The 20,217-nt window shown below is 35.0% G+C and overlaps 1 protein-coding gene across 3 annotated transcripts in view; it reads left to right on the forward strand.

The window, feature by feature from the left end:
- LOC138064344 (A disintegrin and metalloproteinase with thrombospondin motifs 6-like) overlaps positions 1 to 20,217 on the forward strand; it is a 164,204-nt gene that overhangs the window by 72,987 nt on the left and 71,000 nt on the right. For all 3 annotated transcript variants that reach the window (XM_068926397.1, XM_068926396.1, XM_068926395.1), the window contains 2 exons: positions 7,121 to 7,267; positions 16,832 to 16,973. In XM_068926397.1, the coding sequence (XP_068782498.1) occupies positions 7,121 to 7,267; positions 16,832 to 16,973 (289 nt within the window). The remainder of the gene's footprint in view (positions 1 to 7,120; positions 7,268 to 16,831; positions 16,974 to 20,217) is intronic.

Consider the following 20,217-nt stretch of genomic DNA (forward strand, 5'->3'; position numbering starts at 1 on the left):
ATGTACCTAAGGATAGGCATTGTGGCATTTGTTGTTGTAGTCCTATGGAATTAGCTGAATTGTGGAAGCAAAATGAAAAAGTGAAAAAGAAGTGTGTGGGGGGGGGAAAGTCAAGTCAGATCTTGGAGATTATGGACAAGGCTTAGAACACAGACCCGGCCATGAAACTCAGACAGTAGGGAAAGAATTTACCAATGATATGTAGTTATTGAACGCTGTATGGAAGCAGCAGGGAGAAAAGGCTAGCGGGTAGAGTAATTTCTGAAAAATCAGAATTGTCTTGACTAATAGAAGATGTAATGAATTGAAATTCAGAGGAGTTTGGCAGCCATATCTTGAAGAAAAGGTTTAAGGAAAGGCTATAGTCTAATGAAGTAAATTGTCTTAAAGGTGAAGACGACTAATATTTTCTAGCGTGTATTTAGTTCTGAATTAGTTCATACACCTAGAATCTGCCTGCAGTTGGAGCATTCATTTTCCGTATGTGTGCAAAGCAGGAAAGTAACGTAAGTACCCCTCCTGCCTGTGGGAGAAAGCTAGTGTTCAGTGCTGGAGTTAAATTTCTAATCTAGGAAAATGTCTTCCTGGAGGCATTTTCAGGGAAGCTGATATCTTTCCCTCCTTCCTCCTCTTCCTTCCCTTCATCTTCGATTGGTCAGACCTCAGCCTCATTTTAGGACCTTAGTTTTAGAATGAGATCTTTCCTAGAAGGAGTGCTTATTCAAGGAATGTATGTGTTGTACCATCAGTAGGAAAATACTCCAGTCAGAAATACTAGGGACACATATTTCAACTTTCAAAATACTAATCATAACTAAGATGAATTTTGCTAACAACATCTACCATCAGGTGTCCCATGAGCAAATCTCCAGCTGATGGTGTCATCATTGTTTTTATGCATGATGGTGATATCTTCCATCTTTAACTCTACAGCAGGACTGACAGATCATTTCAAACGTACAGCGTGTGGGCACCTCAGCACTTGAGTTTCCAGCTTAGAAGCTTGTGATGCTTTGAGTTACGCAAGAGAGCAAGTTCCATTCTAGACTGTTGACTTACTGCCAGCTCAGTCAGTAAGAGTCACTGAACCGTGTTAAAACTTGTCCCTGCTACATGCCTAGGGTCCGTTTGGCTTTGGTTTCTTGTCCTATTATATTTAGAATAATCCCTTTAAATTTTGGGGACCGTTTAAGTAAAGTTAAACAGGTTTTCTTTTTTTGGTTAAGAGGGTAAATTGACTGGAAAAATCACATAAGACCCTATGGTTGTATCTCTCCTCTTTTGTTTAAAGGAACATTGTTTTATGTCTGCCATTGTTATATTGCAGGTATAAAAGCATGCAACTTCTATAAATGTAAAAAAAAATCTTCATTGGGACCTTCATTTTAAGGAGATACTGTGCATATAGACTGAAATGTCATAATCAGGAGGCTAGAAAAACAATTCTGGTTTCTGTACTGTGTTTAGGTTTACAATATGAAGCCTCAATATGTGGAAAATAATATTTGAAGTATAGAATTAGCAATACTAAAATCATTTGTCTTACGTTAAAGGATCCTAATCAAGGAAAAGGAATGTAATAACCTTTCACAGATCTTAACACAAATGTTAGTAGAATAAATGGGGGTGAAGAGGAAGGTTACAGTAACCTTCAGGGCATCATGAATTTCTGAAGGAAATCTGAGCTCAGAAGTTTGCTTCCTGATTAGAGGCAATACATTCCACTTTGACCTGTAGCGTAGAGCTCTGTTACATTCAGACTTCTGCTTTGTGTAGCACAGAAACATTACTTGATGTTACTCTTGTGACATGAAAACTGAATAACTATGGCAGTGTTAACCCAGAGGAGAAATTTGTGCTCTACTTTTTTTCCTAATATTCTCATAGAAATCTGCCATTTCCCCATAATAAAGTTCAAGTTTCTGAATAGGCTGTATTTTTTTTCAGTAAATTGGAATCTGCAGTGTTTTGAGGAGCTTCAGAAGTTATTTAATACTAAATTATGTTAATATATCAAAATTGTATTTGATTGCGTGTTTGATCATCAGCCATACCTCAAAGAGAAGAATGAGATTAAGCTAAAAGAATGCAAAAATTGTGTTCAATTTCATGGCAGGTATGCTTATTATAAAGCTACGTTATTCAATAAACGCTTCCCAAATTTTCAAGAAAGTAATATATTTAACCAAAATCAAAGTTGGAAATGCTGCATTGCTTCAGAGTAAAGGATTAGGGATGCTCCAAACCATATAATGATCTCCAAATAAAGGAAATCAGCAGTTAAGGTTAAAATCCACACTAAGACATGGAAATGCAAAGTGAAGTAGCCACATAATCTTGATCCCTCCCTTGAGAGGAACAATGCGATATGATGTAGTTATGATAAATGAATATCAATGTTTTTGGTCCCAAGTTAAAATAATCTAATTTTCAAGACCATACTTTTTTATTCTTTGTTTTCTTTTCTTCGTAGTGTCATTTAAAGATGAGTTGCAATTTACATATAATTACAAAGCTAAAACCAATGCTTTTATGACATTGGCTAGAAATACAAGTAGGTCTTCTGCACAAAGAGAAAGGGGAGAACATTCTCTTATGACAGGGCATGGACAAGAGGGTAAAAAAAAAAAAAAAAAGTGCAGGCCTTTTATTACTATAAAAGCATAAAATATGAAGATGATACTTTTTTCCAAAAAATGTATCAGTTGCTAACATCATATCAACTTACAAGTATTTATCTACTAATAGGCATGAAAGTAATTAACAAAATTGCCAGATCTATCCATACAGAAATTGCTGCAGGGGTTACATGTAGTTCATATATCTGGTGTTATATGAAATTTTTCTTTATTTGTTAGTAGTAGATTTTGTACAAATTACCGTTTTCTTGATTGAACAAGATTAATACTGAATCTCCTTTTAATGCTTGTACTTCTTCCTTCTCTGCCACCTTAGCACAGGTTCTAATGTCACTAAGAAAAGACAATTTAAAACTATAGATATTTACAGATATAATAAAGCTGACTTTGGTAGTTTCCTTATTTTTTCAGTCTAGGCTGTAAATAGACATTCAGTGAGTAGATATTCTAAACCATATGAATATGCTACTTATTAATCTTTTAATTAGATAAAATATCAAATTTCTAAAGATGTAAGTGACATCATTTAATAGTTACTGGAACAAGCACAAAGTACTAAAAATAAAATTAATGTAGAGTTTATGAAAAAGAGGGTAACTCTTGTCTGAGGAGTAACTTTAGTAACTGGTAGTTTTTACAAGCAAATTCTTATTTGTTCTATAGATCTTAGATCTAATGTGAGAAATACTTGTTCAAGCATGCCTTTCATGTTCCCACTGTATTAGAGCTTTACTGTTAGAAATTTTTAAAGGACTCTTCACTTGTGCACTTTTATGTCCCTCCCCTGACTCTTGCTTCATTCTCCATGAATGTTCCAAGGGCAGTAGGGGTAAGTGACATGCTGAAGCAATCAAGGAAGATCTACAAACATACCCAGGTCAAGATGCTCGGCTTGAAAATGATTCATTTCACTCTTAGTATGTATATTTATTTTGTCTTTTATAGTGCAGATACTTAGTATAAAACTTCTTAAGGATAAACTTTCTTTTCTCCCTTAAAAAGAAAGGGTTCTTTTCCAAAAGAGTTATGTGTAATTATACAACTGTAAATCAATGTCTCGTAGTGGACAAGAAGATCAAGAGCTTGATTTTACAATATTTGTCTTTGCTTATATTCTTGTAGCTTTGTTGCCTCACATGACTCAAGATTCTCCATCTCCTGTATTTTCTTCCCAACCCTCTTAAGCAAGTGGCAGAACAACCTAAGGGCCATTTTAAAAGGATTATGCCAAATTCTCCCATATATACTGTAACTCATGGATCTGTAAGTGAACAAAAAAAAAAAAGAACATCCCCTATTGTATTTGGAGAAAAGAAAAATTAGAGACCTCTGCAGTTCCTAGTGTTCCAAACTCTAATAAAACTAGGAAATGGCTTGATACACAAATCACTAGCACTGCAATTGGAAGGCAGTGATAACTGATTGCTAACAATGAGTGAGAAAAAAATTAACCTATGTAGCACACTTCATATAACTTCAGTGCTAGAAAAATACTTGGTATATAAAATAAACCTCTGTGAGCAGTACTGAGGACCATTCAGATTGTTTTGGATCTGTCTTCTCTGAATCTTAAGTGTTTCGGTAATACATCAAGACAGAAGCATCCTGGCTGTCTCTCAGAAATGACGGCTGTCATTTCAGATACATAAGCAGTACCTCTTTTGGCAACTATGACGATCAGAATTTAGAACCACCCAACAAATCAGCAACCTCATCTTAGATAAAAATGAAATTGTAGGGACTTGGGAGAGATGTGTCTGCAGTATTGTTCCTTTACAAGATAAAGGAAGGATGAAAGAGAAGTTTACATTCCCATCCTTCCCTTCACTTTTACCCCAGGGTCTTTGGTTATCTATTGCCTTTTTATTCAGTGCAGCTGAGACCAATTACCTCCCCTGTGATTTTTGAGGTCAGATCTTAAGTTGGATGTGTAGTACAAATATTTCTTTCAGATATAAGGAAAAACAGATTGCTGAGAAAAAAGAATCCATTCTATTGCAGATACTAGTAAATGAAACAGACGCAGGGTGCTAGCCAGATGTGCTGCCTTCTTAGCATTTCTAAGAAACATACCAACTATAGAGAAATTTCAGGAGAGTTTCACTTATGATTTTAAAGCTTTCTGAGCTGTTGCATTGCATAGTTCCTGTATGTAACGTAGACTCTTGGGAAAAGAGAAGCTATAACGCTTGAAGAAAAACAGTGATTCAGAGGTACTGTGCCAAATGTTTTTCCTTATAGTTTCATGAGATAGTAGGCAGAAAGGTAACTTCATAGCCAAACTCCTCTATCTTAGTTAAGACTTCTGACTGTCTCCTTGCTCATCTGGCTATTCTTTTAAAACCAGAATTATACTGTTTTATACAGGCTGTTTAAGCCAGCAAAAGAATACAGTCTGCATCTGTATTTTGAAATAGGTAAGTAAATTATACCAGTGGCTCCATAAGGAGTATTTTGTGTTCCCCCCTTTCTCCTCTGCCTTCCCACTCCAATCTAATTGCAAACTTGTCTTTATAAGAGAGGTAGCCTTAGTGCAATGATGACCAGATATAAATTACATGTTCTGATGGAAATAAAACTGGTACTTTGGTCAGAAACGTATCTTCCTCTGCAGTCGTGGTCATAAGGGTGCAAATTACTGGACTGTGTGGCATGTTGACACTACCATCTTTGGAAAAGATGACAGTAATTGCAAACCCCCTTTCCAACCATCCGGAAAAATTAATGTGCACTAATGATCAGTTTCCTCTTAAATTCAGAAGCAAGGATGAGTGGAAGAGCCTTCTCAGAAGTGAATGTGTTGTTTAGTTGAATAAATATTTTGAAAAAATGAAGTGACTATACCAGCAGCTTATGAAAAGGCTTTGAGTTTCTATGCACATCAGGAATAGCGGCTTCCATTTGCAGACATGCTTTTTATCAGACATACCACTGCTACCATCAACGACAACATTTCCTTTTTCACAAGGAAAGCTATAAAACTATAAAATGTGTTCTTTTTTTGGTAGGCCCAAAGGCTACAAATCACGTTTGAACTCTTTCATTCCCAGACGGTTGAAGTCTGCCTATGTCATTTCTTTGACAAATGAAATACATTAACTGTGAATATCTGGATATCAGAAATAGTCATGATCCAATTCAGCTCTTTTCCACTTCCCAATAAGCTCACTTCTGTAAGGGACTCGCTTGCAGAGGTTGTTAAAACCTGAGATTTTCTGTTTTAAGAAATTGTACAGAGGTAATTCAAAAGAGAAGTTTCCGTTTGAGCACTCCTAATTCTAGAAGAGATAGCAGCTGAGAATTAGGCCAATAAACTACTTTTTCCATTGTAAAATTCTGATTCAGTTTGTTGTACTGGACATCTAACTCCTTCCCTCGATATAGATATTGAAGAGTGATTATAACAATTAACGTTGGTCTGAAAGTTTCACTATAGCACATATGTTGCTCAGATAGGAGTTGTGTTTAGAGCTATATTTTTATTATATGCCAGGGAGCGTTCTCCACTTGACGTTGTAATAACCTAGGATGTCAGTCAGACCTATTTCATTTATAATACAGTATATGGCTTCCTCCATTTATGAGACAACTACACACTAGGCTAGATGCAGGCAGGCATTGCTACAGACTTTGTATTCCACAGGGAGATATCCCACAGGCATGGAAGTGATGCTTTTTTCACTGATCAGGTCCTTTTCATTTAGATTCTCAGTGAGTTAACTTCTTGTTTTAATTTGATGACTATACTGGCCATCTGTAGCTGCAAGGGTTTATTTCAGATTCCCAGACCATAAGGATTCTTTTGCCATATTTCTCTTTTCAGAGTGATATCTTCTTTGTTGAAAGTTAGTAAATTTGTTGTCTGGAAATCTCTGCTGGCCAAATCTCATGCAGAAATTTCTGCCTGTGATTTCCACTGATCTTAAGTCTCTTTCATCTTAAATCCCATAACAAAGGGGACTTAAAATGGAAGGACTCCAAGTCTCATCCATATGAGTGGATACACAGAGGCAGCATGCATACAGCATGGCCCTGGGAGTTGCAAACCCAAGTTCTACTTGAACTTTCCTTGGCTACTGTATGCATATACTGTACCTACTCTCTGTTTGTCTCTGTTTACTAGTCCAGGTGGCACAATATAAAGTTCTTATTCAGGTAAAATACCCAAATTAGGACCAACTGCCTTTAATTTATGTTGCAAGAACGTTGTGAAACTCTTTTTAAAAAAGCTTTATAAAATGAAATGCTTTCAAAAATCTGAAAAAAAAAAAAAAAGGTGCTAAAACAATTGTGCAGTATTCTGATATCTGACTAAAGTAAACGGAGTTTAATTGATCCTGCTTCTCCACTTACGGTTCTGCTGTACTAGGAGTGTTCTTTTAGATGGAAACATGATCTTTGTAAAAATCACATTAAGTTTTAAGAGATGCCTGATGCTGCAGAAAAGTAATGGGCTGTTTTTCTCCTCCTCTTTTGGGCAGTTTTGGTATGAATCATGATGGAATTGGAAATTCCTGTGGGACCAAAGGTCACGAAGCAGCAAAGCTAATGGCAGCTCACATTACAGCAAACACCAACCCTTTCTCTTGGTCAGCCTGCAGTCGGGATTACATCACCAGTTTTTTAGAGTAAGTAATCTCTCAAGAAAAATGATGAGTTGTTCCAAAAATTCACACCTTCCAGAATAAATAGTTGGTGGAGCTACAGTGACCTTTTCTAGTAGTTTACAATTTTAGGACAAAAAGACAAAAACATAATAAGTCACTTCAGATTTTCATATTGTAGATTGTTTTTTCCATGTAACGGCAAAAGCTTATTTTGCTGCATTCTCAACCTCACAGTTTTCGTTGTTGATCTATTCAAAACATTTTGAAGTGCTGACCATATTCATTACTTAATTAATCTGAAGGTAAGAAATAGAAAGGGGAGGAACGTGGGGAGTATTTTGTTAAATATATGCACAACGTGAGGCAATCTATTTAAGAGAACACGGTTCTATCCCTGTTCCCTCTGAATTTCATTCTCCTGTTTTGTTACTAAGTCTTCTGGGTTCTTCTTGATACCTTTGGTAAGAATATGAAGGTCAAGAGGAGAATGGCATAGATTTTTGTATTAATATCTTAAAATTGTGCTAATTATGTGGTGATTTTTATCCAGAAATACATTTTTGATTTTAGGCTATCTGGAAATTATACTTTTATTAAAAAAATTAAAACAGTCAAACAGTGTTAGTCATAAAAATAAGCTGATTAGTATACATTGGTATACATGATGCATAATGAAGCCTTTCTATGTAAATTACATTGTGGAAGACAGACACCAAAGTACTGTGACTTCAGTGAGAATTAATAAGAGGGTTTTTAAGATGTGTTTTACACAGGGGCTTTATGGAGGCAAACTGCAATTGATTGACAGGTTCAGTGTCATCAGTCATCATTAAGAAATAAAAGTTGTTTAATAATTCACGTACTTACTATGTTGTAGGAGGTAGACTTAAACCAGGCCTAAAAGAGTGATCTAACCACTAGACTACAATAAACAAAATCAGCTGCTTCTCCTCTTTCAGGTGTCTAACCTCAGAATAAGGTGCTGTACGATTAATCTTACCTGGACCCATCCAGACCAGTATTATTTGCTTTTTATTGGTTCTAATGCAGCTTCCCACACATTGTGCAGGAGCATCAAGTCATTATAAAGAAGTGCTTAGGCTCCATAAAGAGTCAGTGTACAATTTTGTGTTGGTGTTAGGCATTGCTCCGATGCATGTACTTCTTTTCAGTTACTGTGTCAGGTTAAGGCACTTTGTATCACCCCACTGAGCTATGCCCCCATATTTATGTATTGCAGTGTTTAGGATGACTGCCTAAACTAAAGTATGCTGACTAAATCATCCTGCATATATTTGTGGTACAGTTTTCTCAGAATATAAATCAGTATTCTGATAAAAAATACATATATATGCATTCATTAACACAAATTAAAGGGAAAACTATACAAGGTCATCTTGTTTTATCACTGCTAATCACTTCCGTCAATTCAGTGCCATCCATTCCCTTTATTACTCTTTCTGGTATGTGACACAGTTTAAACTATGACCAAGAATGGAATTTTTCATCTCTTCTGGGAGATTATTTCACAATTAGTAGTTCTGACTATCAGCTTACATTTCAGGTATTTTCTTGTAGCATTTGGAGCTTTGTTTCTCACTGTAAGAGTTCTGTTATTCTCAGTCTGGTCTTGCCTTTATTTGTTGCTCTCCTTTGAACTCCGTTCTGAGCTCATTATTGTCCTGAAAATACCATGTCTATAGACAAAGATGTTATTCTATAGTTAGTTAAAGCAGTCATTTCTTATTTATGGGTTTAGAGAAGGAAACACATGGTGAAATTCTGTGGCTTGCATTATGCTGCAAACAGAACAGGTCAGAACATTTGATCATAATGGTCCTTCATGGTTTTAAATTTCAGTCTGAATGAACTTCCTTGTTTCTTAGCTTGATGCCTCTGTGTATGTAGTGATCTTTTAACTTTTTACTGTATCAATTTAAAAACATGTTTAGCTTATGCCTTTTCTACTTTGTTACATTTAATTTTTATTATTTACTCTTAGCATCTCCATTATTCTTTTTCATTCCCCATGTTTGGTTCGCTATTCAGTTTCCGTTTTAAGTCAATGAGATGCCTCTGAAGTTGTAGTTATACTAGCATAAAGCCAGAATAGTACTGTGGTGAATCTGTTCCCATAGTTCCAGTCTCTTCAGTTTTTTTGAGATACTTCTTTATCATTGTCTGTGAAACTCTTGTCAAATTAGTACCATCTGTGAATTTCATAAAAATCATTATTGAAGATAGTAGATGATACTTGAACCCTAGAAATAATTCCAGTAAGAGGTTACCTTTTACGATATTTCAGTTATATTTTTTATAACCCAGAATGTAGATTTTTTTTTTTTGGATAAACGTTTCTTTTATGCATTTAAACATTTTTTGTGCTTTTAAATTATGAATGGATTTTCCAATTGTATAGGATACATTGTTATATAACATACTAAGAGCCAAAGATACTTCTTTATCTACTAATTTTATAATCTATCTATAAAAATTTTCTCAAAGATGATCTGTTCATTATAAATCCATACTGCTTATTGTTTATGGCTCTAATATCATCTAAATGCATAGGTGATTTATTTTTTTAAATAGTTGTTGAATTATTTCACAAAGCAGAATAGTCTGCATCAGAATCAATCTTTTTTCCCCTGTAAAACTATAGTTTATTTTTCCCAAGTTTCTAGTGCTATGTCTCCCCAGCTTTTCTTGTAATTTCCTCAGTGACAGCCGAAAGCTGTTAAGATACCAGTTACACAGGTACCTACAGCTTTCAGAAGCTAAAATCACTTCTTTTTTTACCCATTCACATCTTTCCTTGAGGCAGAACATCTTTAAGAGTAGAGGCTTGTCTAGTAGAGGCAGGTTGTCATCACAGACTAAGAAGCAAGGAAAAAAAGAGATTTTCATGTGGTAGCAATTCCCTATCTGCCCCCATGTAGCAGAACAGTCTGCATCCAGAAAGGAAAAATAATTCCATTTTTTTCTAATACTTCTTCACAACTTAGCAACAGATGAGGAAAATGCTGATTTAGAACTATAGAGGCAAATCTTCAAGACACTGTCATCTGTGTCTGCAGATGCTAAATCTTAAATGTGTTAAACTCTGCCCCCTTTTTCCCATTTTTCTCAAGAATGGGACAACACCAGGGACAAGAATCAGAATACCACAAACAAGGATGACAAGTGCTTTTCCTGTGCACAGTGGGTATGGCTAGTTTAGGATTCATTTAGCTGTGTCTAAAAAGAAAAGTAGAGCATGGTGGAATGAAATGCAGAGATGCCCAGGTTAGCAGAAACCTGAGCCAGTGAGCCTGTGTGACATATCACAACAGCTTTTGGATTTATCAGCTTGGGTCTGGATGCAGTCTAGCTAAGTTGGGGCAGGGCTGTCATGGTGCCAGGATAATGCAGCTGAAATACATTCAGCCTGAAGCTGGTAAAGTGTTCACAGTGTTACAAGTAAGGTAGATCCATGTGGATTTAGCAGCTTGGGTCACCACTTGCTGAGGTATTTTTGTACAGTGCACCATTTCACAGAGTAGACAAAGCCTTTCTGTACTTTTTCGTCCAGCAGAAGCATTCTGAAACAGAAGTCATCCTGGTGATACTCAAAGGAGGACTCAGCTTCACCCTCCTCTTCCTCAAGACCTTCTAAAAAACTACACTCAGATATAAATTTTCCAGACTTAGGACAAACAGAAGGAAGTGAGGAATAGCCATTAAATATCATTTGGAAGATACCACCAGTTCAGCCAGACACTGCTCAGGGAAAAAAAATCCTGTTTATTTTGCAGAATGACCAGGTAGAGGATGGAAGTAACTGTAAGGATAATAATAAAGGCAAAGCAAAGCTATATATTAACAGAGCTGTCAGAGCTCCCAAGAAGGATGACCAGCCAGCACAGGTTTGAAATGGCCATATTTTGTAACTATGGGAGAGACTTTGCTAAAGCAAGTGCCAGGGAAAACCATTTTTCTGGGAAAATCATTTATTCTAGCCTGTAATAAGTTGTTGTCTGTCAACCATTATGTTAGAGTGAAAGATTGGCAAGGTGTTGATAAATGCTTTACAATAGCTTTAAATTTCTCTAACCTTTTATGGAATTAAGTGCAAAAGTGCTCACTGAGAATTGAAGGTTTGGTGAGCAGTGTCAGAAGACATAGATTCCTGTGAGAACAGCAGAAATCCTCAAAAATAGTTTACAGGAAAAATGAATGAACTCTGAAAATACTGTATATGATATAAAACCAACCATTTTAAATTTCATTCTGTGCAGCATATATATCCTTATATATGTAAGTAGCATTCAAGTTTCATTATACGCAAAATGTATTTATACAGTGTGCCATGCAGATCCTTAGACTTTAAAGAAGGGAACTTTTCACTTACAGTTCTTTATTCAGTTACTTTTATGTTTGTAGTAACAAAATTTGGATGATTTCTGGAATCATAGTTGCTTAATCTTGTCTGAGTCAGATAGGAGAGTGTGTTACAAGAAGCCAGATTGCCAATTCTGTCTTTCAAAGGCTGATTGTCTTTTGAAGAGGAAGGGAGAAGAAAGAAGAGTCTTCAAATAAGTAAGATTTAACACAGGAAATTCTTGGAGAGTCTCTAGGATTGCCATACAGCAGGATTTGGATCTCAAAGACGAGACCTTTCTAACCCTGGAAAAAGGAGCCAGACTACCTGGGTCCAAGCAAGTGCATATAGAGAATATCGAATATCTTGCAATGCCTGTGTTTCAGGTATCATCTGGGCCTTAGATCTTGGACGTACAAATGGATATGCAAGATAAATAAAAGATACTTACAGATTTGCCTCATATGCTGCCTATGGCAGATTAGCTAATCCCACGATACTCCAGAAATCTAAAGTAACTTTTAAAAAGCACAAGCTAAGACTAGTCTTGTAAGATAAGGTCACATCAATTGTATCTAAATTCTTTATCCCCCTCTCCAAATGACTGGAGAAAATTTACTATTCGCTGTTGATTGACCTGTACTTCAGGTTATAATTTGCCTGTTTTCTTTTACTTTAAAGCTTACTAGAGGATTTTTTTAGCCAACTGCTATTTTGATAAAAAGGATACATTCCCATTTATTGTAGATTCTTAAACTTCAAGAGTCAGTATTTTGTTTAAAATGCTCCCCAATTGAAAAAAGAGAACCAATTTCTATAAATGTGAGCTTGTGATATGGTTTTGAATGTTGACTTGGCAAGTTTAGAGTCTTTGTCTACCTTTTGGGTTATTTAAATGTAAATAAATTTTAAGGAGCCAAACCAGCAGCAAGTTCCCACTGCCTTTTTTGTAGGAATATTTGATGAAATTAACAAAAAACCTATGGATCCTAAACCTAAAACCTAAACGGATCCTATGTTTTATAGCTTAATGTCTCCCAAACTCATAAGGCCAGATACCTTGATGGACTAACAGACTTTTCCTAATATGGCTCCTGAATAAGTATTCAGAAGAGAAAAAGAACACTTTGGGCTGTAGATCCTATGGTGGAGAGAAAACATCATTAAAAAAATAGCAAGTTTTTTACTACCAGACAAAAGAAAAATTGATAATTACAACAGTGTTGTAGAAAATTGAAGAGTCTTTGGGATGAAGTAGATAATCAGTCATAGTGTCAGGCCTGCATAAAAGGTTGGAAACAAATATAAATTATCATCAGAGATAGAGATTCCTAAATCCCTATCGATATTTGAATTCCCCTAAAGTTCAAGAATGTTTGTATTCAGTAATCCTATTCTGACTTGTTTTAAATTTAAATATATCACCTTAAATCACACTTGCAGTACTTACGTCCTGATTCCACAAATATTTATGCATTGTTATCTTTAGACCAGTGAGCAGTCTCAAGAGTTTATTCCTTAATGTGAAGTTTAAATGTAAAGTTTAACCCATATAAGAATATATGCTGCTACTCACTAAAAATCAGTTTTTACTCAGAAAAAATAATGTAGTAAGTATGAGGTAAGGATTCTGATAGGAGCCAAATGTTATATGTGCGCATACTAATAATACATGTTTTTATATGCATGTGTGGATATATAATGCACAATATTTATAGTTAATATATTTTACTAGCGGTATATGTGACAATAATTCAAAAGATAAATGTAATATAACTTAAATGAAATTTCCCACATTTTTATCGGTAATTCTGTAATAGAATTAAAGATATTATATTTACTATCTATCTGTATGTTTGTACAGCTATAATAGAGTGTTATAAGTATTTAGAGTACATTTAATATATGATTGTTAGTCATAGTTTGCATTGTGTTCCTCCTCGTTATTACAAATGAGCCAATTTTGTAATATGTAAAACCTACTTTCAGTGTCAGTATTCTGGGATATTTTCCTCAACCATTGAAGGAGTTATCTTCTACTGTGTACGTTGCTGAGAGATTTGGGAATAGATGCATTGTAATATGAGCACAAACAATGAAAGATCTACATGCATAGCTTTTGCATTTTCCCTTTGAAGCCTTGACTATAAAAGTGGTGCATGCACAGATGCCTTGATCTGTCATTTAGCTTCGTGAGGATTATCTACTCCCTCTCAAAAAATATTAATGCCCTCATGGGGATATCCTGCAAGATCTTCTGACTTTATGTGTGCTTCCTGCATAAGATAAAATCACAAAGTGCAAAACTGATTGCAAGGAAAAACTTTCTAAAATTGCAGAGATGAAGGTACTGGGGCAGTCTTTTCCTTCTCGTTATCTTTTTTACATCTACACAATGTTTGTTTTGTTTTTTCACTTTCATGAAACTTTGGTGATAACTATTGAATCCAAGTTTAGAAAGTGCTCCAATAGCTTCATTCAGCAGGCACCTTTTGGCTTCATTCTCTTAGATTTAGCAGAAATCTTTTCTGAAGTGTCTGGGTTTTGCATTGGTGGAGTGAAGAGAAAGGGAGAAAATCAGGGACATAAACTCAAGAGTATTACACCATTCCTGAGTCCAGCATAAATTTTCTGGAAGGGTTAAAAAGATCACAGAATCACAGAATCGTTTAGGTTGGAAGGGACCTCTGGAGATCATCTAGTCCAACCTCCCTGCTCAAGCAGGGTCACCTAGAGCATATTGCCCAGGATCACGTCCAGACGGCTTTTGAATATCTCCAGCGAAGGAGACTCCACCACCTCTCTGGGCAACCTGTTCCAATGCTCTGTCACCCTCACAGTGAAGAAGTTTTTTCTCAGATCCTCAGTCTGTGTTAATTTTTTGTGCACAGATTTGGTGAAACCTTTGATTGCCAATGGGAAGTCCCTGGTTTTGTGACGCTGTTTCATAGCACTTGCTAATTATTTTCCAAAATACTTCAGTTCACACAGTACAGTATCAGGTGCTTATGCTAAGTTTGTAAAATGTGTCAATTTTGTCCAAGTACCTCGAGAGAAATAATAGAACTGAAGCAGAAAGAAAAAGAGAGACAAATTTTCAGTCTGGGAGATGGTAGTGTAATATAGTCGGTAAGTGAATGACCACTTACTAGTCATTTTCTTGCTTTTTTTACTACTATAACAATATTTCATTTTAATGAAAATGGTGTCCTTAGAGCAGAGCAGGCATTTTTTTTTCTACAAAGATTTTGACTCCATTATATGAAATTAGCATTAAATATCTATTTCTGCAATTTTATGTCTTGTAGAGTAGGTATAGAATTAAATTTAGGGATTCGGTGCATTTAAAAGTTTTAAGATCTGATTCTGTAATCTAATCTGTGCCGGGATCCACATGCCTATGGAGAAAGTCACCAAAGACAATGAGAGTTTTTAAATGTTGTGTCCTTGCCTACCTGTTTACAGGAATCATAGTTTACAGACCAAACTCTGCACTACTGGATTCTGTGGAAATATTCCTGTCATGTACAATACTAGCTGGAGCTGTTGTCAAATGCTAAACTTTTCACTGCTTGTTTAAGCAAAGTTCCTATTTGCAGTTTGGTCTGAACAATGCAGAATTACTTCCATATTGCAATTATTGATGTGTACTCTTTGCACACAAGTTCAGTGCTGACATACTTAGATTCCAAAGAACGTAGGATAGTTTCCCAACTTTTACCATTTAAAAAAATACATATTTAGAAGAGTAAAAATTGGAATAAAGGGGAAAGTATGTTTTTTTCCTGAATCACACATTTGATATTTTAAATTGCAACACATTTTCAACATGATTTCAACATGATTTCAACATGTTTTATGCCCTGATTTTAGGAAAAAATTATACAAGAGAATAACATTAAGTTCATCGGCATTAGTAAATGAATATCGTAATTTTGGGGTATTTACCTGATGATTGCCTTGGTTGCTATATTACTTCTTCTGAAACGGCTAGGGGTTTTTTGTTTGTTTATTTGTTTTTCCAAAGGATTTATTGTGATAATTAGAAGAAATGAATAAAATAGGGTTAAAATTGAAAATACAAAGTATATGGTTAAAGGGGGCTTTTTACTCTTATTATCTGCAAATGAAAAGTATCGAAAACTAGAGCTATCCAAAATAACAGTGTAGAACATTCACTTGTGAAATTATGTTCTTTTGGCAAGGTGCATGGAAAAGATTTGGAAAAAAACCATAAGTGCTGGCAAAATTTGTAGGAATGTTGGAAAAAATTTAAACTGTTGGCATAAGAATTCTTTAAACAACCTCACTTATTCACATGTAAAATGAAAGTAAAAAAGCATCTGTCCTCTTCTATGCGCACTGACTAAATAAAACTGAATAATTACATTTAGCAAAATGTAAAGCTTTCTAAACAAAAGAAATCTGTCTGCCTTTAGCTTTGTTTATTTGCACTACTTCATTAAAATATCAAATTTGAACGTGGGCATATTTTGAAAGAACAATGATTATAAAAGAATATGAACTTTTTAAAAGATGCTGATAGTTAAAATAGGAAATTTTGAAGACTAAATATTATTAGTGCAATGGAAAAGATTTTGGGTCTATACAAATGTAGGTAAATTTAAAGATCCTGGACAATTTTCACCACTGTAACTATTTTGTTCGCTCAAATAGAAGAATGCCTGTTAAGGTCCTGATCCTGTAAACACTTAGGTGTGTTGAAATTTAAATATTTGTGCTTTTATATAAGCCAATTGAGCTTCTCATTATCCATAAGATTATAAAGTACTTAGCTGTTGAAGGATTGAAAGGGTTGTTAAGAATTATAAATTTCATCTTTTAAATTTGCTTGATTTGTTTGTTTTCCGTTCTGTGACCAAAAGTAGTTATTCTTCAGTGAACACAAATAGGAAACTTAAAAATGAAAATCAGTCTTGTGTGGCTCAGAAATTACCGTACTTTACAAGGATGATATATGAAATCTATTTCACAATCTAAAATGAGCATTTTTGTTTAATAATAATAATGAAAAACTATTTTGAGCTCTTAATTCCCTCTAATTATATTTTTTATCATGGGTGTATCATTTTACTGTTTGTTTATTGCAATCGTATTTGTTTCACACCCAGTGGTATTAAAAGTAAGAACTAGATACATGATATCATTACTGTGATTAACAGTCAATAGAATTCCTAATTCCTTTGGTCCTTTATGTTGAACAGTTCAGGCCGTGGTACTTGCCTTGATAATGAGCCTCCCAAGCGTGACTTTCTTTATCCAGCTGTGGCCCCAGGTCAGGTGTATGATGCTGATGAACAGTGTCGCTTCCAGTATGGAGCAACATCCCGCCAATGTAAATATGGGGTAAGAAGTCTTAATCCTTATGCTGAGTGTTCTGCTTAGTCATATGTATATATTCCTTCATAAATAAACCTTTAGTTAGATGCAGTAGTGGGTTACAGATTTCCTGTAGTATTCTGTCTAGTCCTATAGTACTTTGTATAGTGTAAGCGAAGGATAAATTTTAATTTTTATGCTGCATCTTTTGCTTGAGTCATTTGTGTGTGCGGTACTCCAAAATGTGTGGGTAACAGTGAGTTGGAGAAACATTTCCTAATGTTAGGAAAAAAGAGCCCGTAACACTTCTATTGCTCCTTGTAAAGTGTATTACAAAATTCTCACTGATTTTAGTTAAATGATGTCAGGTCCATCTTGTATTAGTCTTGAAACAAAACATGAAGTCTGTTGTGTTGGCTTTAACTTTTCAATTTAAAGCTACGTCTTGAAGTTACTTTTGTACTTGCATTGATTTGCCAGGTCCCTTTGTTTTTACTTTTTTTTTTTTTTTTTTTGGCATTGAGGTCATTGTTTCTCACATTGTTCATATCTCTTACTGAAAAGAATGATTGGTTATGGGAACAGAGGAACATGATGCTAGATAGCTGAAAAGAATATTGAAGAGCTGAGTACTGAGTAGCAAAGTTTTGGTTGCTAGTTTGCTAGTACCAGCGTGCAATATTTGAGTTAAAGGAATTTTACAGTAGAAATAAAAACCTGCACACTGATATTTAGGCCACTTATGCAATACATTTCAAAGTATTTTATTGAAGAAAATTTTGCCCAAAATATCTAGTAAAAGGATGCATTGTTACGCTTGTCATCAAATTATCAGCTGAGACTAAATTAAGTAAACCTTTAAAATATGTCTAGTGGGTTAGAAATGTATAGTTCTAGTAATATTTTAAATATTAGGTTTTTCAAATAAACCAATGCAATCATTGAATTTGTTCTAATCACTTTTCTAAAGGTTAAATTTAAAGGAAATCCATATTTAATATCCCTGGGGTGATAAATGCAGTATTATTCTTCGGATGGCTCTTTGGCAGATCTTATTGTGCGAAGGATTTAAAAGCTGTATGTAGTTGGCTGAGTAGCTCACTGGGTCTTCTATTCTTGATCTCCCATCAAACTTCTTTTGGCCTTTATTATTCCTCTTTAAGATCTCACTTTTCACCCCGGTTCTTTCAAGGCCCTGTTCTCTGTCACTACATCTAAGGCATACTCTTCTTTTTTCCTTTTTCTTACAAATTCTCACCACACACGCTATTTTCAGACTAAGGAAATCTGCAGGTATTTAATCCATTATTTTTGGAGTTATGCTGTGTTTTAAATTATACTGGAAAGTTAATAGTGTGCAAAACCTGGCTTTTCCGCATGTATATGATTTTTTCAAACTCTGTTAAGCTATATAATCATTATTGTGATGATCAAACTGCACAGCACAGTTTTATTTTTAAAACAGTATCTTGACCTTAAAAATGCAAACAATTAGAAGTAATTAAGATTTAGGTAATTTTGGCTTTATGCTGTTTGCTTTCTTTTTATGTTGAGGTTTTTGTTAGGACTGCCTTATAGTTACAAAAAAGAGGCTGAAACTGACCTGAGATACAGTTGAAAGCCCAGTCCTCTGAATGGATGTGGTGTACTGTATTCCACCAGTGTGCCATGGAGCATGACTTAAAAATATGTTTTTTTGTGAGATGCTTAATAACAGTGTTCAGATTGTATATATAACATGATTGGAAAAGTATGGTAATATTCAATATAAGAAATTATTTACATTTAAAATATTGTCTACATTTAAAATATTACCTGACATAGCCATAATGCTCTGAAAATGCCATCATGATGATTATGATGGCACATATATCAAGTGATAACTTTGAAAAGCAGAAAATAATTATTTGCAAGTTGATAGTGCAGATGGAAAATATTCAAACAAGAAAGACCTACTCATGTGAGAAAGGGTTTTTAAAACTGAATAGTGGAACTAGGTCTAAATACCCAGAAAGCTGAATGTTCCGTTCAGTACCTTACCAAAGGTTCAGTACTCTGGATGTTCCTGTTCGGTGCAGTACTAACAACAAAATGCTATAATAGTTTGTTGATCTCACTCTAACAAATATATGTGCAACTATGAACAGACAGACCTAATGAAGATCCCTAATTAACAGTGAAACATAATAGGTACACTGAACTCTTGTTAGCAGTCAGCTGCCTCTGTATTGAAGTGCCTGGTACGAAAGAGGCACTGCAGTTTTTCCAACATGGGGTTTAGTGACGCAAAAGGAAGGAAATTCTAAAACAAAGGGAAATCTGAGAGAGAATTAGTTGCCCTCTTCCTTACTTACATACTTTACCGATTTGTGATGGTGAGACATGACAAGAGAAATGGTTGAACTCTCAAGTCAGAAAGACCAAAAAAAAATTGCAAGTTTTATTTGGGCTCTGGTATAACTATTTAGATTCAGTATTTTTTAGATTTTAGTGTTTTAGACTTAGTCCTTTTAGTATTTTAGACCCAGTATTTTTAAAGCGAGAGAATTGTGATGCTCTTTCTACCTTAAAATTCTGTCCTAATGTGTAAGTCCTTTAGAAAAAGTACCTCTTCCAGCCATCCAACTTTGATGATAATCTGTGTTCATTGCCGTTTCTCCTGTATTTCCTCATCTATTCCCTCTGTCTATTTCAACTGTTTGTTGCTTTTGATCATAAATTAGGACCTAATCCTGTAAAGAATTTTGCACATTTAAGTACATGAAGCCTTCTTTCCCCCTTTAGGAACTTAAATACCTGGAGAGGTGTTTGAGGGATTAGGGCATCAGAATGCAAATACTGAAGAGGCTGCAAGGCTCGGCCTTTTTTATGTGTGCATAGTGAAAAGGAGCTTTGACCCTGCTACAACTACCCCTTGGTAGTTGTATGAGAATTACTGTTGGAACGAGACAAGCAGAAGTATTGCTGCTGTCGTTTGGATTTTCCTGTGTCGTTCAGCACATTAAGTCAAACAAGAATTTGAAGAGCTCAGATGTAGCTAAGTTATCAGTAAAACAATGTGTGTGTAGGCAGTGATCCTTGTAATGTCACATTTGCTTTGTTCTTTATGCTCTCCACCAAACCCTGATACAGTGACAATTTTAGGAAATTTAAATTAAGAAATTGCATTGCATTTTTAGGGTACACTTTCAGATTCAGGGGAGCATTAAACTTAAAACTTCCAGTAAGTCAAATTGTAACTGTGGAAATTTCACTATATGATATATATGCA

Source organism: Struthio camelus, chromosome W (genome assembly GCF_040807025.1).
Source record: "Struthio camelus isolate bStrCam1 chromosome W, bStrCam1.hap1, whole genome shotgun sequence".
Taxonomy (NCBI): domain Eukaryota; kingdom Metazoa; phylum Chordata; class Aves; order Struthioniformes; family Struthionidae; genus Struthio; species Struthio camelus.